This window comes from Myxine glutinosa, chromosome 6 (assembly GCF_964187855.1).
Source record: "Myxine glutinosa chromosome 6, kmMyxGlut1.1, whole genome shotgun sequence".
Classification (NCBI taxonomy): Eukaryota; Metazoa; Chordata; class Myxini; order Myxiniformes; family Myxinidae; genus Myxine; species Myxine glutinosa.
Genome location: NC_136266.1, coordinates 150,934,023 through 150,956,963, shown reverse-complemented (window position 1 = coordinate 150,956,963; position 22,941 = coordinate 150,934,023). Strand labels below are relative to the sequence as shown.

Below are 22,941 nucleotides of genomic sequence, written 5' to 3'. Positions count from 1 at the left end.
CAAATAGAGACTTGTTTAAAATATTAAATAAAAATGAACTTCTCAAAGTTATGAAATATAAAACTCTTTTAGAAATCGTCAACAAATCTTATTGGTATCCTATTATGAGAAAAATAATTATAGATACAAGAATATCTCAAAATCCAGATGAGTATATGTATAATATTCTTTGGGGTTTAAACTCAAGGGTAGCAAGGGATGAGGAAGGAGTTGAAGAAGAGAAGGAGAAAAGAGAGAAAAGAGAGAAGGAGGAGAGGGAACAAAGAGAGAGGGAGGAGAGGGAGATGGAAATCAGAGCGATTCAAAAAAGAGTGGATGTATTACAGCAAGAAGATCAATCTCAACTCACCGAAGAGGAAAATAAAGAAAGAATGAATGCTGTGAAAATATTGATATCAAAAATTGCTAAGATAAATGAGGAAGGAGTTAAAGAAGAGAAGGAGGAAAGAGAGAAAAAGGAGAAGGAGGAAAGGGAGAAAAAGGAGGAGGAGAGGGAGGAAAGGGAGAAAAGAGAGAAAAAGGAGAAGGAGGAAAGGGAGAAAAAGGAGGAGGAGAGGGAAGAAAGGGAGAAAAGAGAGAAGGAGGAAAGGGAGAAAAGAGAGAAGGAGGAGAGGGAGCAAAGAGAGAGGGAGGAAAAATATAAAAAGATGGAAATCAGTGAGATTAATAAAAGATTGAAGGTATTACAGCAAATAAATCAAACTCAACGCACTGAGGAGGAAAATAAAGAAATGAGAAGTCTAATGAAAATATTATTTTCAAGAATAACGACGTCAATGTCTTCAGTTTCAGGGAGGAGATTTAAACGAGAAAGTGGGGATAAAGAAGAAGAAGAAGGAAAAGATTATGTGGTTGATGATGTCGGTGTAATTGACTTTAGTTAGTTTTATTTGTAAATAAATGGAGGAGAGAGTGAAGGCATTCCTTAGGATTCTTTATGTTTTAAAAATCAAGATTGAAATGTATATGTTAAAAACCAAAAAGGTTTTGATACTCTCTCGGAATTTTTCTGATAAATAAATATGAGTTATTGTCTCAAATGTAAAAAGAAAACTAAATCTAAAAATATCTCATGTTAAAGCTAAAAATAATAGAGTTTGTCAAAAAGGAATATGTCAAGTGTGTGGCTCTAAAAAGTGCCAATTCATCTCTCCTAAAAGAGGAGGAGACATACAAAAGTTTCTGTCAGGAAGTAAATTTACAACAACTGGAATTCCAGGGGAATTACACCTTCCAGGGTATTCTTTCTGTGGTCCAGGAACAAACTTGGATAAAAGATTAGATGAGGCTAACAATCCTAAACCTTGGTCCAGACCAAAAAATAGGGTTGATGAAGTGTGTATGAAGCATGATATTGCTTATGGGGATACCACCACATTGGATGAAAAACATGAAGCAGACAGAGAAATGTTGTATAATTTGTCTTTGATACGAAATCCGACATTGAGAGAGAAAGTTGATAGGTTTATTGTGAAAAAAATGATAAGTGTTAAATTGAAACTTGGTCTTGGTTATTTCCCAAAAAACTATTAAACTCCAATGATGTTATCAAGACTGAGGAGCTTTTGGCTAATGAATTACATAAACCTATAATCACAAAGTTTAAAAGAAGGAAAGTTTATTCTAAATACACCGACCACATATGGTCCGCTGATTTAATCGAACTAAATAATGATAAGGGATACAGGTTTGCTTTAACCGTTATTGATTTGAGGAGTAGATTTGCCTGGGTTGTCCCTTTAAAAAATAAAAGGGGTGATACTTTAATGTTAGCCTTTAAGCTAATATTTGATAGGGATAAAAGAAAACCAAAGAAACTGTGGACCGATGAGGGAACAGAGTTCTACAACAAAATATTCATGAAATTTCTTAAGGGGAAGGGTATTAAATTATACAGCACCTTTAATGAAGGAAAGGCAGTTGTTATTGAGCGTTTTAATCGTACTTTGAAAGAGAAATTATATAAAAAATTCACACAACTCGGTTCTCAAAAATGGGTGTATTTAATTCAGGATATTGTAGATGATTACAACAATACAGTTCATTCATCAACAAAATCAAAACCATCAGAAACATTTACAAAATTAGAATATGAAAAGGAGATTAATTTGAGAAAGCCCAAGTTCAAAGTTGGTGATATTGTAAGGATATACAAATGGAAAAGCCATTTTGAGAAAGGTTATACACAAAAATGGACTAATGAATTATTTATAATCGTTGATGTAATGGATACAAACCCTTGGACTTACAAATTAAATGATATAAATCGAGAAGAAATCTTGGGTTCATTTTACTCGCAAGAATTACAAAAAACAAAGCTAATAATTCATTAAACAACATTTCTATTCACCCCACCCAGATTAGCTAATTTAATTCGTGGTAATAAAAAAAAAAAATTAAATAAATAAAAAATCATAAGCCACGCCCACACAGACCCCGCCCACACAGACCCCGCCCACACAGACCCCACCCACACCCATCACCCCCCACCCCCCGTGCGTTCCCCCACCCTTGATCCCCCCTCATCCCACCCCCACCTTCCCCACACACACAAGGGGAGGGGAGGGGTGGGATGAGGGGGGATCAAGGGTGGGGGAACGCCACCTCCCTTCCTTCTAACCTTTATTCTTTTCTTGTAATTAATAATTAAATAATTCTGGACAAAGCATATATATATAAATAATATTTTAAACAAAATCTTTATATTTTTAAGACATTTTTCTTGAGGTATTACACATTTAACTTCTTCCCAGCACAAATCATCAATCTCTTCCCAACATAAGTCAAAGGTAGTTTCAACAGCAGCAGATATCTTCAGGTTTGGAATCTCTTTCTGTCAAAGGCAAGAGGGGTAAAACAAGGAGAGAAATAAATGAATGATATACCATGAATCACCTCCCACAATGCGCAGGGATATGGTGTACCTATTCGAAACGGTGTACCCACACATTGACACACACATGGCCAAAATACAATACATACACACATGCTTACCTCCAAAAAATCAAGCTTAGCGTTCAGATCGTTGAGATGAAAATTAAGGATATCACAGGATGACAGGAAATAACCATTCCTATGGAGTCCAAAATCGTCCCACTCCAAGCTTTGGTCTTCGAGGCTGCAAACAAAATAAGGAGAAATTACTATGCTGAAGTAAGCTTGACAAAACATCACACACACGCACACACACACACACATACACACACATACACACACATACACATTCACACATACACACATACACACACACACACATACATACACACACACACATACACACATACACATACACACACACACATTCACAGATACATACACACACACATACACACACACACACACACATTCATAGATACATACACACAAGAACACACACATACACATACACACACACATTCACAGATACATACACACACACATACACACACGAACACACACAAACACATACACACACGAACACACACACACACTAAGGCAGCGTCGTTTAACACAAATGTATTAATATTTAGTATCTTACCTTGCATATGAATCTTCCAAGAATGGTGAAACAGGCAAATGGTTTAAATGCTCATTCGCCTCGTTGTAAATCTCTTTCGGAAAAACTTCATTTTCTGCCAAGAACAGGTCATTTTCAAAACCTGAATTGCTGTAATAAAAAAAAAAATATCATGTCATATAAATTTAAATTAATCACATACAAAGCTCTCACCAACAGTTCAATTCTGAATGAAACTTAACCTTGTGAGTATTCTTCATCACTGGAATAAGACAAGTTGTCGTTCATCTTCGTCGATTCACAATGTTTAAAATTGAACTGAATACGGCTTTTTATAATGTAAAATGTATTCAGGGAAGAGAACTGGCTGACAGCATTTTGAGGAATCTCAAGGCGTGTGTGAAAACAGGAAACGAAACCATGAAAACTTTCTGGGAAGTTATCCAAGTCAGTGAAACAACGTCATTTCTCAAAAGCGAATAATTAATTTTTAAAAGGTTTGAGTATGGTGATGGAACTTGGAGAAGAATTAAATTATTTCCCACGCATAAACAAATATTTGTAGGGTCGTTGTTTGAGTGGGCCAAAGATGATTCACCAGATGATATTAAGTGTAAAAGGTTAAAAGGTCCATAAGGTCAGAAGGATCACAGGTTCACACAGATGGACCATTGTTTAAGTGGTCTAATGAATAAGGATAACATGTCAAAAGGTTAGAAGGTTCGTAAAGAACAGGGTGAGAGAAATAGAGGTGTTTAGGGGCAATGAGGGAGGGGAAAAATTAACATGTAAGTCAATGGGAAAATGAGAGTGTCCCAGAAGCAACATATATACACTACTCAGGTGGTGTGGCAAAATGTACGGACAGGTGCATTTGATGATTGGCTTCACAGTCGGGTATACAAGGGTTGTTGCATTCTGTATTCGCGGAAAACAACTGCTGCACGTCTCCAAAAGTTATTGCCACTTCCTCTGGAGATGGTCCGTCAACTCGACAATGTTGTTTGTCATGGAGTGGTGGCTTTACGAAATTACGGCATGAAACAGCATGCTATTGCTCGGCAGTATGGCATCACTCAAGGTCAGGTGTCAAAGATCCTGAAACGAAATGCTCAGAGGGGTGTCCCTACTCCAATACCGAGGCCAGGACGTCCCCGCAGAACCACAAGGAGGGATGATCGCCAGCTGCACCGGTTAGCCCGCAATGGCTGTACCAAGTCAGCTAATCGGCTTCGGGCTGAGTGGCAGCAACTGACAAATGTGCCTGTATCCAGAAGGCTAGTCAACCAACGACTGGTTCAAGCAGGCTATCGTGCCAGGCGTCCCCTGAGAAAGCCACGCCTGACCAGACAACACCGCCAGCGCCGATTGCAGTGGGCCGAGAGAGCACCGTCAATGGCAGCCAGGACAATGGCATCACGTGATCCTCAGTGACGAGTCTAGATTTCTGGTCTATCGTCAAGATGGCCGCGTCCGAGTGCGCAGACAAGTGCATGAAGCCCACAACAAAGATTTTATAGTGCCAGAGAGTCCAAGCTGGAGGTGGTGGGGTGGACCGTTTGGGCTGCTTTTCATGCATGGGGAAAAACTGACTGGGTTGTTCTGAATGGAAACCTGAACCAGTTCAAGTAGAGGGTCATTCTGGAAGAAACATTGCTTCCATTTGCTCGTTCAGCCTTTCGAGGAAACTTTGTCTTCCAAGATGACAATGCACGGCCTCATCGTGCTCGCATGATCCAACACTTTCTTGCTGACCATGGTGTAGAGCATATGGAGTGGCCTGCCATGTCCCCGGATATGGAATCCGATAGAGAACTTGTGGCAGAATTAATGCGTCAAATCGACCACTTGGACCAACAGCCGACCTCTGTGCGTGAATTGCAGCAGGCTATTGTCACTGCATGGCAAGCGATTCCTGTCCAAACCTTGGCAAATCTCGTGAACAGCATGCCTCAACGTGTACGTGCTCTCCTGAATGCTCATGGGGGTTACACGAAGTACTGAACTGTAATTTTACCGTCCGTAATCCCAGTCGTAATTTAGCTTTTGTTTTTGTTAAAAAAAACATTTGGCTGATGTGCAAAATAAAGAGATACTTCTGGAAAACGTACAGAAGTTTAACACAGTACTGTCCATGAATTGAGTTCGATATCAGTTTACATCACTTTCAAGGATCAATTTATTTGTTTTTTAATGTCAAATGTGGTTTTTGTTCTTTAAAGGTACACATTAACAAAATCTAGAATAATTTCAACATAATTCCAATGAACTTTTGGTTCTAAGACATCTTGAAAAGTAAGTTCACCCCCCACAAAAAAAATATTCCATGTTAAATGCCAAGTCTGTATGTATGTATGTATGTATGTATGTATGTATGTATGTATGTATGTATGTATATATATATATATATATATATATATATGTATATATATATATATATATATACACATACATACATACATACATACATACATACATACACACATACATACACACACACACACACAGTATATATATACAGGCACGTGAAAAAGTAAGTACACCCCATGTAAAGTTTTGACTTTTTCAACATATTCCAACATACAGCTATTTGATCTTCATTTCAACAATATTGATAGATAAAGGTGATATAATATAACAAATATCATGAAACATTTACATTTTGTAGTCCATTGTATAATTAAAATAAACATCAATGCAAATTTCGCATGTGGAAAAAAGTAAGGTACACCCTTGGCTCTAATATGTGGTATTGCCCCCTTTGGCAGGAACAACCTCAAGTAGGTGTTTCTTATAACTCTCCACCAGTCTCTGACATCGACTGGGAGAAATTTTTGCCCCACTCCTCCATGCAGAATTCTTTCAGCTGTGCGATGTTTGAGGGGTTTCTTGCATGCACAGCTCGTTTCAAATCCCCCCACAACATCTCGATGGGATTTAGATCCGGGCTTTGACTTGGCCATTCCAGAACCTTCCATTTCTTTCTTTTCAGCCATTCCTTGGTGGATTTACTGGTATGTGTAGGGTCATTGTCATGTTGCAAGGTCCACCTTCAGTTGAGCTTCAACTTTCTGACAGATTGCCTCACATTATCAGGAGGAGGGTGAGGGGAGGAAGAGGGGGGCGAGGGGGAGAGGAGGGAGGGGGAGGAAGGGGAGGGGAGGGGAGGGGATGGGAGGGGAGGGGAGGGGGGTTGGGAGGGGGAGGGGAGGGGGTGGGGAGGGGGTTGGGGAGGGGGGAGGGGGAGGGGAGGGGGTGGGGAGGGGGAGGGGGAGGGGAGGAGGAGGGGAGGAGGGGGAGGGGGAGGAGGGGGAGGGTAGTGTGGAAGGGGGAGGGGAAGGGGAGTCGGAAAGGGGGAGGGGGGTAGTGTGGAGGGGGAAGGGAGGGGGTAGGGTGGAGGGGGAAGGGAGGGGGAAGGGGAAGGGAGGGGAGGGGGGAGGGAGAGGGGAAGGGGGGGGGAAGGGGAGGATGGATGGAGGGGGGGAGGGGAGGACGGAGGGGGGAGGGGAGGTAACATTACATTACACACACACAAACTGTGTTTTATGTTCAATGGTCTGGCGGCGGGGATGGAACATCACGTGATCGCTCTGAGCGAATCAGCGCGCTGCTCTGCCACCGGCTCAGATTCCGTGTATAATATTCCTCGCTGAAAAAAATCTATGTGAAACATGCTACTATCTATGCTATATCATGCTAAATCATGCTAAATGCTAATCATGCTAAAATCTATGCTACTTGCTGTGAGTTTATGGCGGCAAGGAACATCACGTGATCGCTCTGAGCGAATCAGCGTGCTGCTCTGCCACCGGCTCAGATTCCGTGTATAATATTCCTCGCTGAAAAAAATATGGATCTAAAGATGAAAGAAAATAAAACCTATGTGGTGTGAATGGCAATGTTCCTCGCTGAAATGTGAAAAAACGCAATCGCTTTTCCGCTCTGAATTATGTGCGAACGCCTAACTGTGAGTTTATGGCGGCAAGGAACATCACGTGATCGCTCTGAGCGAATCAGCGCGCTGCTCTGCCACCGCCTCAGATTCCGTGTATAATATTCCTCACTGAAAAAAAATATGGATCTAAAGATGAAAGAAAAAAAAACCGATGTGGTGTGAATGGCAATGTTCCTCGCTGAAATGTGAAAAAACGCAATCACTTTTCGCTCTGAATTACGTGCGAACGCGTAACTGTGAGTTTATGGCGGCAAGGAACATCACGTGATCGCTCTGAGCGAATCAGCGCGCTGCTCTGCCACCGGCTCAGATTCCGTGCATAATATCCCTCGCTGAAATGCGCTGAGGTAAAAAATATGGTAAAGAAATATGATGAAATAAATGTTTTTTAGGTCGGCCATGTTCTTCCCAGGCTCAATGGCCATGTCTATGCCAAATATCAAGCACGTGAGCCTCTCCGTTTAGGAGTCTATCGGTAACATTACACACACACACACACACACACACAAACTGTGTTTTATATATATAGATATAATATATAGATATATATATATATATATATATATATCTATATATATATATATATATACTATATATTAATATAAATAATATATATATATATACAGGGGGCTGCAAAATTAGGTATACAGTAATGAAAAACAAAATGTGCGCACAAAACGTATTTTATTGATTACACAAGCATATCAATAATAAACCTATTAATCCCTCAAATGTTCAAACTGTTTGCCCCCGGCATTCACACACTCCACTAGTCGAGTGTGGACACCCATGCACACTCTGGCACATAGGTCTTTATCAGCATCAATTTCCTGGCAAGCCTCCCGTATGAACTGAATCATGGCATCAACAGAATGTGGCTTGCGTGCGATATCCCTGTCTTTTACTCATCCCCAGAAAAAGAAGTCCATAGGGGTGAGATCCGGCGAACGTGGTGGCCAAGTCAACGGCTCCACGACGTCCAATCCACCTGTTGGGAAATTCTTTGTCAAGTAGCGCATGCACAGTGAGTGCGAAGTGTGGTGGCGCCTCATCCTGCTGAAAGTAGAAGTCGTCCTGCTGCTGTTGTTGGCGTACCTGTGGTATGATTGTATCCGTCAGCATGTTCAGATACACGTGTTGATCGACAGTCCTGTGCAGAATGATAGGTCCAACGACACCTTTGCAGGACAGGCCAGCCCACACTGTCACCCCAGGTTGATTGAGCTGTTGCTCAATCGTGACTTTAGGGTTTTCAGTTGCGTAGTACACACAATTGTGCCGATTAACGGCACCCGATAGCTTAAAGTTTGCTTCATCGGACCACACGATTTTGCGCAGAATGCTGTCACCCTCTCGTTCCTCGTTCAGGATGGCTTCGCAAAATTGTAAACGCCGATCTGAGTCATCCTCTAATACACCATGTATCAATCGTGGCACGTACATTTTCAGTCTTGCACGGTGCATCAAACGACCCAACGATCTGCGTTCAATACCCAATTCAGATGATGCCCTGTTTTTCGATTTCTGAGGGCTCTGGGTAAATGCCAGGGTGACTTGCATTGCATTCTCTGGCGTTGTCACGGTGACTGGTCGACCACTCTTCAGCGAGTTGTGGATAGACCCCGTCCTCTCAAATTTGTCATGTATCCGGTAAATCGTGAGCCTCATTGGTGGAGGCGATGCAAATGTTTTTCGCCACTGCTCTCGCACACGTTCACTATTCTCTGTCTTCCAGAACTGTTTCAAAATCCATTTGCGCTCCTCGTCCGTTGAATTACCAGCCATCGTTAAATTTCCACTTCACCTGCAAATAATAGATGTATTATAGAAAAAAATACGAAAAAAAAAATATAAAAAATGGTAATAATGATTTTAATGAATTAAATGAATTCTAGTATTAAATGAATCCTAGCACCACTATTATAATACTGGTAATACTGGTATAATCCTTACTGTATACCTACTTTTGCAGCCCCCTGTATATACATATATATATTTTTTGTTGAACTTGTTCTTGGCACGTGGTTTTGGGCTTGTTTACTCTTGTTACCATATTCAGGTGGAATATCCGAGCCAGGAGGCTCCTGCGTTAATCAAGGAAGCCCTGTAGGTACCATGTGCCAGGTTACCCTAACTTGCAATCCAAACAGAAATCACTGGACACAGACATGATTCGTGCTGGGTTGTAATCGCCCGAACCCAATCTCTCCTTTAATGGATGCACTAGCCACAAAGCCCCCAACCTCTTCCTCATCCCTACCTCCATCTCTCCTCAACTTTACCCCTCTCAACATCTAGGAATATGCATACTGTCTTTTAAGAATGTTTTCCTGGGTGCTTGTTTCGAACAATGTTCAGCCATATGTTCAATGTTCAGCCATTTCGAACAATGTTCAGTTCAGCAAATAGCAACAGAGAGTGATTATATCTATGCAGCAATTCACCACTACACTGGTTTTTCCATCTTCTTTGTCAAACTCATGTGTTTACCAGAATGATTATTTCTCCGTGAAATTCCAAACTATTAATCCTATTGTGTTGGGTTTACAGAGGCTGCTGCGCTCATCAAGGAAGCTCTGCAGGAGCAGCAAGTTGAGGAAAACTCAAACGCCACTCTCAGTTGCCGTTTATCCAAAACAGCAAAGACCATTAGATGGAGTAAAGATGGAAAACTTCTGAGAGCAGGGAAGAAATACAGAATTCAATTGGAGGGAGATGTCGCCAGTTTGGAGATCAGGGATGTGGAATCAGGAGATGCCGGTACTTATGAATGTTCCACTGGAGAAGATAAAACCTCAGCCCCACTTCGTGTCAAAGGTAACTATGGTGATGATTACACATTTTTCTAGAAATGTTAACTCCAGTGACTTTGTTGCAAGGGAAAACAAAGCCTCATCGTTTATAATTTTTCATTACTAGCTCCTGTATTGTTGTACAGTGCCTTCAGAAAGTATTCACACCCCTCGACATTTTTCACATCACTGTTCTACCTCTCGGCCACCATGTTGTGTTTGGTGATGATATTTCATTTCTGTGCATGTTCTCGTTAGAAGTTCTTGTGTTGTTGGCAGACATGTTATTTGCCTATAATTGTGAGGTAGTTGGGTTTCTTCAGATTTTGAGATGAGGGAGGTGTTACCCTCTGTGAACCATTCATCCATTACCTTTTCCTCTTGAATAGGTTTGTACTCTGTTTGTTTTTTGTACTCTGTCAAAGCGCCTTTGGGCTTCTTGAAAAGCGCTATACAAAATAAATGAATTATTATTATTATTATTAAGTGTGTGCCTTTCCTTCCGGTACATAGACTCTACCCTTGCCAAGACTTTCAGACTACCGCCTCATGGTGCACTACGGTAACAGTGCTCTTGAGGGCACTGGCTAAATGTCTGGAGGATCTCGCATTAGGTTGGTTTCCTAGCGGTGTAGTGTGCATGGCCCTCCATTGCGTGGACTTACTGTGACACTCACCAATGCAACCAGAGTAGGGGAAGCTCTTTAAACTTGGTAGGCAGTCCACCTAGGGGAAGGAAACTCTGATTGCAAATCGACCTGCTGCCTTGCAGAGTATGTCTCTTTAGACAAAGGCTTGGTGCGCAGCTAATTCTGGGGTGGCGTCAGGAAGGGCATCCGGCCACAAAAGCATGCCTCAAGTATGCCTTTTGGCGAAACAGGGACCTGATTTTTGTGTCTCCCCATCTGGGTTAGCTGCTGTGGTGACACTGGGCAGTGTTGCTACATTGTCCAGAGAGTACAAGGTGTGTGTCTCAACAGGTTGGCACTTACCATGTGATAGTACAGAAGCCCTAACACAGTAGTAGTGTACTGGGAGGCTGCTCTATCAGCAGGTTTATAATACCCCATATGCTTTGGTGCCATGTTGCACATGGATGGGTGTCCCTGAAGCGGATTAGGGTGGGTCACCCATGAGGCCACTGGACTGCTGGTGTTACGGCACCAGGCCATGTAAGCGTGCTGATGTCGAGGTTGTTTGGTAAATCATGGGTGATGAAGGTTGTGGTCAGGTTTCATCGAAATAGTCTGTGTTGTTTCAGAGAAGAAAGGAAATACCTATTTTGGGGGGGTCAAACATGTACCATGGGGGGGGGGGGGGTGGGTGGCTTTCAGGCTCCCTCACTTTCCTTACGTTCCTGTTACGTAAATATATATATATTGTAGGAGCTATGCTCCAACGTAAATCGAAAGAATGGACGCGACAAAAAGCTGGAATTCGTCCGAGTTTCTTTATTGTGTCAAATCAACTCGGGTACTCTGAAAAGCCCGTTTATCGGGCAGCAATATATATACACATTATCCCGGAGCGTTTGCCCGGGAAAGGCGAGAGGGGGCGTGCCGGGCGTCCCGGACGAGGCCTGGCAAGTCGAGAGCGGGCATGCCCGGGTGCGCCCGGGGGTCCCGGACGAGGCCTGGCAAGTCGAAAGCGGGCATTCCTGGGCGAGCCCGGCATGGTGATTGCTCCGCGTCCTCGGTAGGTGCAAGGCGATTGTGTATACCCAGCGGTAGCCGCTACACACGTCCCCCCAGAATCGACTTGCACCGGCAGGGTCAATTTAAGGGGGGTCCTGATGACCCGGCCGAAGTGACCCCTAGGCGGGTCATGGGGGGGGGGGGTCCGGTGTGGTGGTGGGCAGTCGAGTGGGGGGCACCGTGGATGGGGGGCGGCCTCGCCGCGGCGGAAGGGCCAACCATGGCGGTTGGTCGATGTCCACATGTGCCGGCTTGAGGCGGTCCACCGCAATCCGGTCCGACCTGCCGCCGATGTCGATGACGAACGACTTGTCGTCCCGTCGCAGGACCCGGAAGGGCCCATCGTACGGCGGCCGGAGTGGCCCCCGATGTGCGTCATGACGCACAAAAACGTACTCCGCTGTGCGAAGCGTTGGGGGGACGTTGGCACGGGGGCAAACCGTTCGCCCGGGACGAATTCGCCCGGGACGCGTAGCGCCTGGCCGTAGACAAGCTCGGCGGTGAATGCCCGGAGGTCCTCCTTGGGGGCCGTGCGGAGGCCCAAAAGGACTCACAGCAGCCGGTCGGCCCAACCGCCGTCCTGAAGGCCGGCCATGAGCGCGGCCTTCATGGAGCAGTGGAATCGCTCGCACAACCCGTTGGCTTGGGGGTGGTAGGCCGTAGTACGGTGGAGCTTGACCCCCAGGTTGCGGGCGACCGCGCCCCACAGCTCGGAGGTGAACTGCGGTCCGCGGTCTGACGAGATGTCTGCCGGTGCACCGAAGCGGGCGACCCAGGTGGCGATGAAAGCCTGCGCCACGTCGGCGGTGGTGGTGGAGATGAGGGGAATGGCCTCCGGCCACCTGGTGGTCCTGTCCACCATGGTGAGCAGGTGTGTGAAACCCCGTGATGGGTGGAGGGGGCCCACCAGGTCCACGTTGACGTGGTTGAAACGTCGTTCGGGCACGGTGAAAGGTGCCAGCGGGGCCTGGGTGTGTCGTTGTACCTTGGCCTGTTGGCAGGCTGTGCAGGTGCTGGTCCAATCGCGGACGTCCCGTCGAAGGCCGTGCCAGACGAATCGCGCCGACACCAGCTTCTGGGAAGCTTTCCGGCCCGGGTGGGAAAGGCCGTGGAGGGAGGCGAAGATGCGGCGTTGCCAGGTAACGGGCACGATGGGGTGAGGCTGGCCATGGGAGACGTCGCAGAGCAGTACAGTGTCCGCGAAGGGGATGTCGGCCAGGCGGAGGCCCGTGTCCGCCGCCCGGAAGGCTTGCACCGTGGTGTCGGTGGTTTGGTCCGCCGCCATAAGCGCAAAGTCCACGCCGAGGTGGACCGCGTTCGCGCTGGCCCGAGAAAGACAGTTGGCCACGGCATTGTCTTTGCCGGCGACGTGCCGGATATCCGTGGTAAACTCCGACACGGAGGAGAGGTGGCGTTGTTGGCGGGCCGACCACGGCTCCGTGACCTTGGCCATTGCGTAAACCAACGGCTTGTGGTCGACGAACGCCGTGAAGGGTCGGCCCTCCAGGAGGTGGCGGAAATGGCGAACGGCCAGGTGTAGACCGAGGAGCTCACGGTCAAACATGCTATATTTGAGCTCGTTCGGCCGGAGTTGCCGGCTGAAAAAAGTGAATGGCTGCCAAACCCCGTTCACCCATTGCTCATGTACGGCACCCACCGCGTAGTCGGAGGCATCTGTGGTGAGGGCGATGGGAGCGTTGAGCACCGGGTGAGCGAGCAGTGTTGCGTCGGCGAGGGCCCGCTTTGAGCTTTTAAAGGCCGCGTCCATTGCTGCGGACCAGATGACGTCGTGCTTGGCCGGCTTGCCCCGGAGGGCTTCGTAGAGGGGCCGCATGAGTTGAGCAGCACGGGGCACGAAGCGGTGATAGAAATTCACCGTTCCCAGGAATTCCTGCAGGGCCTTTATGGAGCGGGGACGCGGAAACGTGGTGATGGCCTCGACCTTGGTTGGCAGCGGCACGGCCCCGTTCTTGGTGATGTGGTGGCCCAAAAAATCAACGGCCGTCGTGCCGAAGTGGCATTTGGCCGGGTTGACGATGAGGCCGTGCTCGCTGAGGCGCACCGAACAGTGTTCAGAGGTGGAGGAGGTGCTCGGCCCGGGATGCGCTGGCGATGAGGATGTCGTCCAGGTAAACGAAGAGGAACGGCAGGTCGCGCAGCACGCCGTCCATCAAGCGCTGGAATGCCTGAGCCGCGTTCTTGAGGCCAAACAGCATTCGCAGGAATTTGAATAAGCCGATCGGCGTGATGACGGCCGTTTTTGGGACTTCGGCCGCCCTGACAGGTACCTGGTGATATCCCCGTATTAAATCGATCTTTGAAAAAATGACCCATCCTGCCAAACGGGCGGAGAAGTCTTGGATGTGCGGGATCGGATACCTGTCGGGGGTGGTAGCGTCGTTAAGGCGGCGGTAGTCGCCACATGGGCGCCAGCCGCCCCCTGGTTTTGGGACGATGTGTAGTGGCGAAGCCCACGCGCTATCGGAGCGCCACACGATGCCGAGGTGTTCCAAAGCGTCGAACTCGGCTTTGGCCACGGCGAGCTTGGCTGGGTCGAGGCGGCGGGCTCTGGCGTAGACCGGCGGGCCCGTGGTTGGTATGTGGTGCTCGATCCCATGTCGTACTGCGACGGCCGAAAACGTCGGCCGCGTGAGGGCCGGGAACTCCGTGAGCAGGCGAGCAAACTCGTTCGCCGCCGGGAGGGTGCATGCCAGCTCGGTCGGGGCGGAGCTGCTCAACGTGCATGCCAGGGAGCTGAAGGTCTCGGTGTTGATGAGGCGACGCCGTTGGACGTCCACCAGCAGTCCGTGTGCGCAGAGGAAGTCGGCGCCTAGCAGAGCCATGGGCACGCTTGCGGTTACAAAAGTCCAATTAAAGCGTTGGCCGCCGAAGCAGAGGGTGACGTTGCACTGGCCGAAGGTGCAGATGGCCGATCCGTTGGCCGCAACCAAGGAGGGGCCGCAAACCGCGGACTGCCTGTCCTGATCGGAGGCGGGTATGACGCTCAGTTGGGTGCCGGTGTCACACAGGAAGCGCCGTCCGGACGCTTTGTCTGTGATGAAAAGTAAGTTGCCCGTGTGGCCGGCGCTCATGGCTGGTAATGAACGCCGGCCCGGCCGTTTCCCGGCTTGCCGAAGGTGCATGGGGGTCGGCATGTCCGGGCCTTCTGTCCGAACCTGGCATGATAATAACACCACACCTGGTCAGGTGGAGGCTCCGGTCGTCGTGCTGGAGGTGGTCGGCGCGGCGTAGCGGCCGCCAATTGCGTCGGCAGTTCGGTCGTCAGCTGTGCCGGGTGCTCGGGCGCCATGGGCGTTGCTTCGGACGGCGGTGGGCTCCAGGTCGCTGCTCCAATGCGTTGGCCTGCCACGGAGATCTTGTCGGCTTCCCTGGCGAGGGTGCGGGCATCCGTGATCGTCCTGCTTGCCAGGGCGAGGCGTACCGGGCTAGGCAGCTGACAGAGGAACAGCTCCCGGAACAGGAATGCTGGAGAGTGCTCGCCGAGCAGCGAAAGCATGTAGTTCATTCGCACGGACGGGCGCGTGTCGCCGAGCTCGGGCAGGTCGAGCAGGCGCCATGCGCGTTCCGCTGATGAGAGGGCGAAAGCGTCGAGGAGGAGCTTTTTAATCGCGTCATATTTGTCAGCGGCTGGCGGGCTCTCGGGGAGGCTCAGAGAGCGGGCCGCGGTGGCTGAGCCGAGTGCTGCTACCACATGGTGGAAGCGGATGTCGTCGGCCGTGATGCCTCGCAGGGCGAACAGGGAGTCCGCCTGGGCGAACCAAACCACCGCGTGAGCCTCCCAGAAGGTAGGCAGTTTGAGGGCAACTGCCGTGTCCATGTCGGGTCACCAATGTAGGAGCTATGCTCCAACGTAAATCGAAAGAATGGACGCGACAAAAAGCTGGAATTCGTCCGAGTTTCTTTATTGTGTCAAATCAACTCGGGTACTCTGAAAAGCCCGTTTATCGGGCAGCAATATATATACACATTATCCCGGAGCGTTTGCCCGGGAAAGGCGAAAGGGGGCGTGCCCGGGCATGCCCGGGCATCCCGGACGAGGCCTGGCAAGTCGAGAGCGGGCATGCCCGGGCGTCCTGTGCGAGCCCGGCATGGTGATCGCTCCGCGTCCTCGGTAGGTGCAAGGCGATTGTGTATACCCAGCGCTAGCCGCTACAATATATATATATATATATATATATATATATATATATATATATATATATATATATATATATATATATAGATATATATATATATATATGTATATATATATATATATATATATATATATATATATATGCACATATATATATATATATACACATATGTAAGTAGGGGAAAAAGGTTGATACCGGGACACCCGCACCAAACCCACTGGGACACCCAAAATGGGGCTTTTTGACTGGAAAAGGGGGTGAAAAGGCACAAAATCGCTGAAAAATGGCCCCAAAGTCCTAAAATCGTTGTTATTTTGCCCCAAATCGTGTGTTTTTTAAAGTGGGTTTTTGGGAAATCATGAACGTTTTTCCGCCATACACTCTGCTAGTTTCGAGTGGTGATGCCGATAGGCATCACCCTCAAAACGCGCCGTGTTTCGACGGGCAGCTTGTATAATCCTGTGGATGATGATATAACTTTTTTTAAAGACAAAGCGAAGGCGGAGCCGAGCGGCGTCATATAAAAAAGTTATCAAGTTAGTAATTCTCTAGCCTCGCCAACGGTGAGGCAATACAGGGTTCACTGATTGTTTGCGGTCCTTTGGTCCTTCTGTTTATTACCCCCTCTGCCAGGGATCCCACTGCTCATGTATCGAGGTTCACTGTTTGTCTATGATCCCACTGCTCATGTATCGAGGCTCTAAAATCCACCTACCTGTGATCCCCCGTTTATTATCCTTCTGTTTATTACCCATTGACTCATGTATCTATACTTCCATTGTACATCCCCCTTTTAGCAAGAGGCATGATATCCAAAAGGAACCGATGTGTTCCCATCATTATTTAAATATCGTTTATCATCATATGCACCAAGTGCCTTCTTAAGAACTTTCTCGGAATATATTTTATGTTTATAACTTCTTATTCCTTTAATATTTCTGTACACAACCTCCTTTGTATCCATCGTGTTTTTATAATCATCAAATCCGAGAGTTTGTTTTATAACCCCCTTCTTTATTCCCTTTAGCTTTTTACCAGTTTCAAGTTTATCCCCATCAAAATATCTATACGCCTCTGACTTTGCTCTAAGACCAATAAATTCACTCATAATTTTTCCTCCAAGTTCATCTTTAAATTTTCCAATAACTTTTTCATTGGCTTTTGAGAAGGCCTCTTTCCTCCCATCTTTAAACCCAAGGTAATTACTCGTGTCATATACTTCAGAATTATTTATCATGTCTTTAAAAACATCATCAGTTTTGATATCCAATATAAAGCTGTCTGTGTCCATATACATCAGCTCAACTTTTTCATTATATTTTGGTTTCAGATTCTTATAATAAAAATCATACATCAAGGACTTTGATAAATCAAGAACTGTAGTCCCAATGTAGATCGGCTTATCCATTTTAATTTCTTCCCTTAGCATATTGATCCCACAAAAGTTTTCATCAAAAATTGTTATACTAGCAAAGTTTGGCTTGTTGATTAACCTAGAGGCCTGTTTCCATGTTGTTGTTAATCTGATATCCCTCCTATTTCTAACATTTTCCATCGTCTTACCAAACACTGAATTATTCATTAACTTATAAAAATCTTTCTCAAATGGAGTTGTTCCCTTTGTTCTCATCTGAGTGTTGTAGTCAATATATTTTGCCAACCAATGACTCTGCTTAAATTTTATTATTCTATGAATTTTTTCCACAACTAATCCGTTATTGATACACTGAAGAAGATTTCTCTGGTGGAGAACATAATTCTTTTTATCAAATAATGTTGTTAAAAGTTTCTCTGTTGTTGTCTTAACATTAAATGACTTTTGATAATCACTCAACCATTCTTTTTGAGGCGTACCCTTTGAACAAGCAAATGGAAGATCCTGATGTTTTGAATGGAGTTCTTTTGGGTATTTTAAGTCGACTTCAAAATAATACCCAACCTTCCAATCATCAAGATCCTCTTGCGTGTTATTTAATAGCTCATTAAAAACTTCTTGTTCATCTTTCTTTGGAACCCATTCTAACCCACCATATGGAACAGCTTGGGACATTGCCCAACCATACAAGTTATTCGCATCATAATACATCAAGAAAGAGCTCTTTTTCTTGGAATCATAATCTTGAAGATACTTGTTGTTTGCTTTCGCATATCTCTTTTTACAAACCTGGGAAATTCCTCCACGTTTTGCCTTCTCAATCATTAGGAGCATATCAACATCTGTAATTAAATCAATTTCTTGTTTCGTCATCTTTAACATTGCGCTCCATGCTAATCCTGGAGATGTAAAATAATGTGCTGGGTCTAGTTCATATCCCTTTAAACAAATATCACGGAATGATTCAAAAACGTCAGCCAAAAGAAGGACATCCGTTTTCAAATACAAATCATGATAACCCCCCATGTTTTTAATCCCATGTTCTTTCCAAACATTTTGAGCGTGTTCATATTCTTTATCCGTTATCCCAATATTGTTGAGTTCATTCCAAAAATTATCTTTGCTTGGCAACTGTGTATCGTTGAACCTTTCAAACGAATCCATGTAGTCATATGGATAAATTCCCTTTTGAGTTAATAAATTTGTGTTTTCAAAAGCTCCTTCAAGATTAGGAAATGACTTTAGATTGTTTACAAGATTTCCCAAACCACTTGCCATAAATTTAAAGGAGTCAAGAAATCTTATTTTGGTTAATGGACTTGATGGGATTATCTTTGTGTAAGAAATATAATTTTGATCTGTATTTGGAATTGCTGTTATTTTTCCAGTCGTTTTTGCCAACTCTCTTATAAAAAGATGTGTGTCATAATGAGAATTATTATGTAGAAACACAGGTATAAACTTTGGTTTTTCTTTAATTTTTTTATTCTCCATGATAATTTTTGTTAATCGAATACAATCATTTTCAAGATTTTCTACAAATTTTTCAGGAGCCTTTGGCCCCCGGTATCCAACTACTTTATTTAATTCATCACCAATTCCAGATTTAATATAATAACAGAAACCACAAGGAATGTGCTCTTGATATTTTCCACCATCATTACATTTTTGTAGGATGCTCTCAAAATCAGCATATATAACAAATGGGTGTTTAATTGTTTTCTCTGTGTCTTTAAAATAAATTGAAGAACCCTTGTCTGGCATCTTAACAACCGTTGATTTATGTTCACTACAATATTTAGAATGTCTTCCTAACCGCTCCTTTGTCTTAAACCAATTTAGACATCTTGGGCACACATGAATTTTGTTTGTTCTCTTTGTTAACTGTGTTCTTACTAACTTTGCAAAATCTTTAATAAGTACATAATGTGAATTATCTCCATCCTTTATCAAAAGAAGATTAATATTTATTGTCTTCAGATCTCTTGAGAAATAAATTGGTTGAACATTCAAATTATCAGTTAACCCATAAACATTAACAGACATGTTATTTAACTTTTCAAATCTCTTTACATCTTTAACTTTCATCGGCATCTGAATATTTCCCAATTTTAACTCATTCTCATACTTATAATATTTTGAAGCTCTATGTGGATTTTTCCCATGGTCAACTGGGTGAAGATGTGCAAGAATAGACCAGATAAAACATTTATTATCATTATTTTTTATATTGATTATAGCCTGTTTCCCCCTAATTTTTTGTGGAAGATCAATGTAAGATGATCCACTAAGAGGCCCAGAGCTAACAACATGAACATCAACAGAGTTTGTTCCACCAATAACCCCTCCACTTTGTACACCAAGCATTGCATCCCAACCACTATAATCATGGCTTTCTAACCCGGGGTGTAAATCTTCTCCAAAATCTTCAAAATTTTCATTAGCATTTACAATATATTTATTATCACACCTCTTATAAATATCATGAGTCTCCCCATCTTTTGTTGATTTATAGTTTATCCCAAAATAATATTTAAATGGACCCATTTCCTTAAAAGTTTTTTCAAAGAATTTCCTAAGTTCAGGTCTAATATTCCCAAAGTTTTCATTAAAATTATCTGTATCTGATTCATCAAAAGAAAATCTTATAATTTTAACGTGGTTCTTAAATGCGTTGTCTTGTCTAGAAACACTAAACAATTTTTTCCGATGAGAAGCAGTTTTTAGGTGTATCTTATATCCAGCTTTTAGAATATCTTTTTGGCACTTGTTGCATCTCATGGTTAATGAGGGGGGAGCTAATTTTTTTGCATGACCAGCAGTGGTTAAATGTCTTTTAAAACTAGATTTATTTATAAATTTTTTACAAGGCTCACACTTTATTTTTTCCTGTCCAACTAAATCATTCTTATTTACTCCAAGATGTTTTTTAGTTTTATTATGTTGATAAATAAACTTAACTGACACGTTGCATTTTTCACAAAAAGTCATATTTATAGGTGAACAATCTCGTGAGATTTTGGCACTCATTTAACTATGAATCTTTCCTTAAAGCCACGCACATTTGGCACCAAGCCAACTTTTAATCTGACTCAGAACTTTGAGATTCAAGGAAGCTCGAGAAATCACTCGTTGTGTCATCATCAATAAAGCTTGACTCATATTCATCATTTGAGCATAAGCTATCAGAATCGTAGGAATCTTCATCCCCAATTGTTTCTCCATCACTATCATGACTTGTGAGATCTTCAGACCATGAATCTAAAAAATCTTCAAAATCGTAATTACTCATATTTATAGGGCTATAATTCATAGTCTGATTCTTCAGAGTCAGATGGTAGAGGTGAATTTGGATGAAGACGTGTATATGTTTCTAGCGAACCACTTTTAATTATATATTTTTTAAAAATTCTTTTAGAGTTTTCTTCTTCCAAATAATCTTGATAATCATCATAAGCCGTTTGTCTTTTTTCTTCTTTGGGATATGGTTGAACTGGTTGATCTGAATACAAGCGTATAAATTTGTCTAAATTAAACATTAAAGTAAAATTTCTTTCCTTATGATCTATTTCAATTTTTGATAGATGCATGATGCCTTCAAAATTACAATAAACCATCTCACCAATAAGATGGTCAACATAATCTTTTAAATAATAACCGCCGCAAGTATCTTTAACTTTATTCATAAATGTGAATCCAAAAGACCCTCCCATAGTTTTATCATAAAATGTTTTTTGTTTAAGGGTTAGCAAATTGAAAGCTTTTTTAATTTGATCAATAATTATTGTATCAACACTAATAAATTTTTTATTACACATCTGAAAATGAATCTCTCCAACAGACCATTTTAAATCAGATATATTTTTAATTGAGCTTCTTTCCAAATATCTTGGAGGAGAGTGGCTCAATAACGTATCAGTTTTTTCAAGAGGATCTCTGAGAATTCCGCTGAAGAAATAAATTGTGTTTTGTATTGTGTGCCCCATTTATATATGAAAACTTTACTTAAACTAAATTACATTTCCATCGAGCCCAATAATTTTTCTTTCAATATCCTTTTGGATAATAATATTTTTAACATTAAAAGTTATCTTCAAATAATCTTTAATTATAATTATTGACCTAAATGTCATCTCCCCGGTTATGATTTTATTATTAACATCAATATCTGTTTTATTAAAAAATATACATACATCTCCTTTACTTGAGTTGATGGTCTTATCATTAAGTTCCAAAGAAGTGGAGTCCAATTTTTCACCAATCTTTTCATAAATAGCCATTAGAAGGGGGGAGACATGATCCAAATGGACTTTTATCGATTTTTTAGCTGGAATAGAAAATCCGCGGCCTTTAAACATAATTGATGGACTAATATTATCATTTAATTCGGGATAAACCCAAAAATTACCATATTTATCTTTGTTCAACTTTACATCTTTGACACAATCAATAGAACCTTCGGTAATAGATTGAAATTGGTCTTTTGTGTTGTGAAACATTGTATTTATTAGTGAATAAACTTGCGTTTAGTTTAAGTAAAAATTTACCATATAAATATGATAAGTTCTGAAGGATATTTAGAATTTCCAGACTCTCCATATGATAAATTAGAGAATTGTCCGGCTTGTGATAGAATAGGGCTTAATAATGAGGGTTTATATAAACAATGTATTTTCTGTGATTTAATTTTAATTAATGATAATAAAAAATATTAAAAAATATATAACTCTTTTAAATTAGAACCAAAAATGAATTACTTTACAAGATTAATAAGAGAGATGAATGTTAAGTATTGTGATGATAATACACCATTTCTTACAAGGGAAGAGACTATTTGTATTGAGGAAATGTATAAGGGTTTAATGATATTTATTATTCAAAATAATTTTAATGGAAATGTTAATACAAGATACTACATAAATAAAATAATGAATTATTTTGAAATTAAACCTGAACTCAGGATAAAATATAGAGTTTCTCAAATAGCTCAAAAAAAGTTGGATAACTTGTTTTCCAAATATATAAATGAATGATTTTTTACCCGTTTGGGAAAATAAGATAAAATTTAATAACCATAAAAACATTCCAAATTCATTGAGATGTCTAATAGTTGGTTCAAGCGGATGTGGGAAAACCTGTTTACTTTTAAAGATGCTCCTTGGTCCTAATTTTTTAGATTATGATAATTTAATAATTTTTACAAAGTCAAGTTTTCAACCCGAGTATCAACTACTCTCACAGGGTTTTAATGCGGGTCTTAAAAAGGAAGACATTATCGGTTTATTTAAACTTCAAAACAAACTAAATGATTATAATATTGATGATATAATACAATTATTTTGTGATACACAGAAATCAAAATCGAAACCCATAACTTGTATTCTCAGTGATAATATGGATGACATACCTTCACCTCAAGATTTAGATAAATCAAAAAAGAACCTCGTCATCTTTGATGATTGTGTTAATGAG

General features: G+C 42.9%; 1 protein-coding gene across 1 annotated transcript in view; it reads left to right on the top strand.

Annotated features, from left to right (window-relative positions):
- Nucleotides 1–22,941, top strand: part of OBSCN (obscurin, cytoskeletal calmodulin and titin-interacting RhoGEF) — a 377,067-nt gene that overhangs the window by 71,533 nt on the left and 282,593 nt on the right. Inside the window, exon 15 of the mRNA XM_078780751.1 lies at nucleotides 10,002–10,268. Coding sequence (XP_078636877.1) covers nucleotides 10,002–10,268 — 267 coding nt within the window. The remainder of the gene's footprint in view (nucleotides 1–10,001; nucleotides 10,269–22,941) is intronic.